Source organism: Oryzias latipes, chromosome 13 (genome assembly GCF_053564925.1).
Source record: "Oryzias latipes strain Hd-rR chromosome 13, Olatipes_Hd-rR_3.1".
NCBI lineage: Eukaryota > Metazoa > Chordata > Actinopteri > Beloniformes > Adrianichthyidae > Oryzias > Oryzias latipes.
In genome coordinates, this window is record NC_136249.1 from 31,395,506 (window position 1) to 31,400,175 (window position 4,670).

General features: G+C 38.8%; 1 protein-coding gene across 1 annotated transcript; it reads right to left on the minus strand.

Moving 5' to 3' along the window:
• Nucleotides 1-1,507: 1,507 nt before the first annotated feature.
• LOC111948467 (uncharacterized) lies at nt 1,508-4,065 on the minus strand. The gene has a single exon (XM_023961740.2). It carries the CDS (start codon nt 3,554-3,556, stop codon nt 1,928-1,930), a length of 1,629 nt encoding a protein of 542 aa, XP_023817508.1. The 5' UTR covers nt 3,557-4,065; the 3' UTR covers nt 1,508-1,927.
• Nucleotides 4,066-4,670: the final 605 nt, after the last annotated feature.

A 4,670-nucleotide genomic window follows, 5' to 3' on the forward strand; every position in this document is an offset into this window, starting at 1 on the left:
GACATAGTCAGCTCTCTAGTTACTGTGCTGGACAATGTTGAAGTGAACTGATCACATGAAGTAATTTTGGTCACTGATGGCGCTCCATCAAAGGTCAGGAAGAAGGCAGATGTTGCCACAAAATTCAGGTAGAAACCAGGAAAAGATTCTTATAATAATGAATGATAATAATAATGGACATTCCATTGTGTTTTGCACACTTGAATGACAGTAAATGTGTTTTTGCACAGGATTTGAATCCTGATATCTATGGTCGGGTGAAGTTTCAGGAGAGAAAGGAGGTTAACTCCAAACTCTTATGTTCACAAATGTTTGCAAGTTTAATTTAGTGTAATTTTGTCATCGTTTGGACGTTTACATTTTAGGAAGATGTTTCATTTTTTTCTGTAGCCCCTCTTGAATTTATTATCAGGATTGCTTCAGCGTCAGATTTAAAATATTCAGTCTGTATAAAATTGAATAAACCAATATTTTTTAAAGTGAAATTAATTTTATTTAAGATCCATTGGCCTCTGTGAATGAATGTGTAATAAGAAATGATAAGGCTACCATGTTGGTTGAGGCATGTTTTCCAATTGGGTAAAAAAACAAGAATAAAGCTGTTGTTTTACCTTTACGCTACTGGTCCGGCCCACTTGAAATCATACAGGTTGAATGTGGCCCCCGAACCAAAATGAGTTTGACACCCCTGCACTAATTTTAAAGAATTAATAAGTCAGATCTAATTATTTATTTTTCTTTACCGTGTCTGTGTAGGTTTTTGATTTTTTGGATCTCTTAGCTAAAGAATTACAACAATGTTTTTTTTCCAATTCACAAATTTCAACTAAAGGTAATCCTAAAGACACTGTATTCTGGTTGGGTGGGGGGAGCTGAAGAAAACACACTTATTAGAGTGTCGCCCTTTTTTTTTTTTAAATGCCAGATTTTAATAAATTAGTTAGTTTGGCCAGATTTTAAAGAATTAATAAGTCAATTCACATTTTTTTTATTGCCTGTGTTATTTTTGTACAACCAGAAGAGAGAATTGCAACAATGTTTTTATTTCTTCAATTCACAAATTTTAACTAATAATAATCATAAAGACACTGTAATCTGGCTTGGTGGGGGGAATTAAAGAAAACACACTTATTAGTGTGTCGCCCTTTTCTTTTTTAAATGCCAGATTTTAACAAATTAATGAACCCATGTTTCATGCCGGGAGATGGTGTGTTATGTCTGCACGTGTCTGGTAGGGGGGAGGAGGGCATTTTAAAAATGTGTCCCCCCCTCAGGTCTCCTCCCTAACAAGTGATGTTGCTTGTTAGGCAGGAGGACACTTAAGTGAGGGGGGGTATACTATACTAACCCCACTCCCCATCCATCCAACACACACACACACACACACATTTATAGATCATATCCCAGGACAGCACAAGGAAAAAAATATTTTCCCTTTTTATGACATTATTTTTCATCGCATTTGTGTTTTATTGTTTTTGCATTTCTTCTTTTGAGTCCTACTATGTACTAAAAATAAAGGCTTTTCCCACGATTTACCCAATTTCTGTTCTTTATTTTCCCTATGTCCCTATTCTAAACATTTTAGCTTTTGCCTGTATGTGTCCTATTATGTCCTAAAACAAAAGGCTTTCCCCCATTTTAACCCTATTTTTGTTTCTTCCCTATGTCCCTATTCTAAACATTCAATCCTTTTCTCTTATTTTAAGTCTTTCTCCTGATTAGATTTGGAGAAAAACTCTGGATTTTCGCTCTGGTTCAGGATAAGATCTGAAAACTTGGTTTTCAGATCACTTATCAGGTCTTCCAGGTTGAAACTTTCCCTTTTTTCCGTCAGGCAGTTTTCATGTACTGCCTCTTTTTTCCTGACATTGATCCTGCAGATCATCAGGTTCTTGCTGGAAAATGTATTTTTGCTGCTTCAGAATCAGAATCGGTTCATCAAGGTTTTGGATGTTCTTTTAAAGACGCAGAGTTTTCCTCCTGAGGCAGATCTTCCTTCTTTACAACAAAGTCCCGTTTTTCCTCCACTACCGTCTTGTTTCTTTAACCTCATCTGTTCTTTCTGAACTTGCAGATCTTGGAGTTCCTTCTTGAGAAGGTCCTGTTTCTCCTTTAACTTGAGGTTTTCCTCCTTTGCTTTTGAGACATTTTCCTCCAGATCATCCAAATTATGAACCTTGTTCCGCAGATCAGCAACTTTATTTTGAAGGTCCAAGTTTTCATCCTGCACAACGTCTGTTTCTGCTGTTATCTCATCGTATTCAGTCTGCAGTGTCTGACGGTGTTTCAGCAGATCTGTCAGCATTGTTTTTTCATCTCTGAGGTCCTTTGTTTCTTCTCGAAGAGGTCCCAGTTTACTCAGTACATGGTTGAATTGAACAGCCAGTTCACGGACTTCATTCTGCTGCTGTTTCAGTTCTGAAACTTCATCCTGAAGCTGCTTCTTTTTGTCTTCAAGTTGGGATTTTTCTTCAGAGATTCTGGTAAATTCAGCTTTCACCTCTTTTACTTCCTTGTCCTTCCTCTGGAGTTCCTTCTGCTGCTGTTTTAGTTCTGAAACCTCGTTTTTTACCTTCAAATTTCTCTCCTTTTCATCATTAAGTTTTTCCTGCAGCTCATCCATGTTTGAAACCTGGTGCTTCAGCTCTGCAACATCTATGTTCAGTGTGAGGAATGTTGTCACCAAGTGGTTAGTTTCTTCTTGCATCTCCTTGTATTCACACTCCAATGCTTCACGGTGTTGCAGTTCTTCTGCCAGTGCATTTTTTTCTGCTGTGAAGGCCTTCGTTTGTTCTCGGAGCAATTCCAGTTCTCTCCTTTCCTCCTCACGTCGAGCAATCAGCTGACGTGTTTCCTCCTGCTGCCCTCTCTGTTCAGAAATCTCTTTTCCCAGTTGAGCCCTCAGAACTGTGAGATGTAGCCATTCTTCTTCCATGCTAGGATAGTTGCCTGCCAACCTCTTTTGTTCCTTATTTTGGTCTTTCAGCTCCTGAAGGTTTTGCCTCAGTTCTTTAGTTTCTTGTTTCAAAGCCTGGAATTCATCAAATTGCTTTTTCCAATAAGGTTCAAGGTGTGCTTTGCGGGCAGTCTTCTTTTGGAGTTTCTTCTGTTGGGATTGCAGATCTCTGTTCTCCCGTTCTAAACGTTTACGTTCAGATTTCATGCTGGAGATTTCTTCTTCCATTTGTCGCAGCTGCTGAAGTTTGGACTGAAGAGCGGCCGTCACTCTGTTCAGTTCTTGGTTACTTTCCAAGGCCTGATATGTTTTTGTCCTCTCTTCTTCACACACTTTTTCCACGTGTATCTGCTTTTCCACGTCCACTCTTAGACTCTCCAGCCGCTTCACCAGTTTTCTGTTTTCCTCGATAGCAGCTTTTCGTGTCTTTTTCAAGGTTTTGCATGAAGCGTCCAAATCTTTCCTTTTGCGTAAATTCTTGGAAATTTTCTCCAGATGTTTTCTCAAAGTGTCATTTTGCTGCAGAATGTTCTCTGTGACGTTATTTAATTCTTCCATGGAAACGTCCATCTGCTGAAATTCTTTGCCGTGTGACATTTTGAATGAACTTGTTATGAAATCTCCAAAAGTTGATTTATGCTCAGTTCTTATTTTCGAAAAATGTGAAATCTCCCCTATTCTCTTTCTCTCGCATGAACTCTAAAATATCTATTTGCTCTGAAAATGCCTCATATTAGTAAACCTAGGGGATAATAAAGACACGAAAAGATAATGTTGGCAATTATTGTGCCTCTGTAAGGGGTTTGCCTCCAAGAGTTCATTCATTTTAGTTATGAACAAATGAACATTTATGATTTAAGAGGAATTTTTATGTTTTAGTCATGCTGAGTTCTCAATAACTGCTGGTGAAGGATAATCTTTTTTTTTTTTTTTAACTTGTCCTGTCCAACAGCTAGGCAGGCAGATGAGAGCTGAGGGCCTCTTGTGTTGGACATATTTTACTTTAACAAGAGGGGTTATTAATCTTCTGACAAACCAAAGGTGTGACTGAACAAACCCCTTTTGTAATTGAGGCCAAACTTTATTAATTTCAACCATGTTTGAAAATCTTTGGTGTTGGACCGGACGGAAAAGGAAAGAAGGGAAGAAGAGGGAGGGATGTCAGAGAGGGGGGGGGGGGGGGGGGGTGATAGTGAGAGGGGGGGGGGTAAGACCATGAAGCAGCATAGAGCAGACAGGTTTACTGGTTGTTTATCATTACGGTACGGTTCAAATGTAGTACAAAAAGGGCGGGGCCTGTCCACACTCACACTGAAATGTTATCAACACACCTGCTAGCTGCAAAAATGTCCACATGTCAACATGTACACAAAACAGATAGTGTTCACGAACGCATACCTATGCCTTTAAACCAACTAGTGTGAAATCTTTCATTCATTCAATCATGCAAACTATTAGTGCAAAGGTGAGCTAACACCTGTGCTCAAGTGAGTATTTATGTTTTTCTAAAATGGATGGAGGAATGTGTGAAGAAGGAGGAGGAGCGCCCAGCCACCCCAAACTTTTGCAAAATGGATGTGCATGTTGCGCATATAAAAGGAAAGCATTTCAAGAACTATATAGTGCGACACTATGTAGGGCCCTGAATTTTAAAAGCAATTCGAACACCATGCTCACTACTTTTTTTTTTTTTTTTTTTTACAGCGGATAT

Excerpts from the sequence above, each read along its gene's own strand:
- LOC111948467 (XM_023961740.2), bottom strand. The coding sequence starts at position 3,556 with ATGTCACACGGCAAAGAATTTCAGCAGATGGACGTTTCCATGGAAGAA.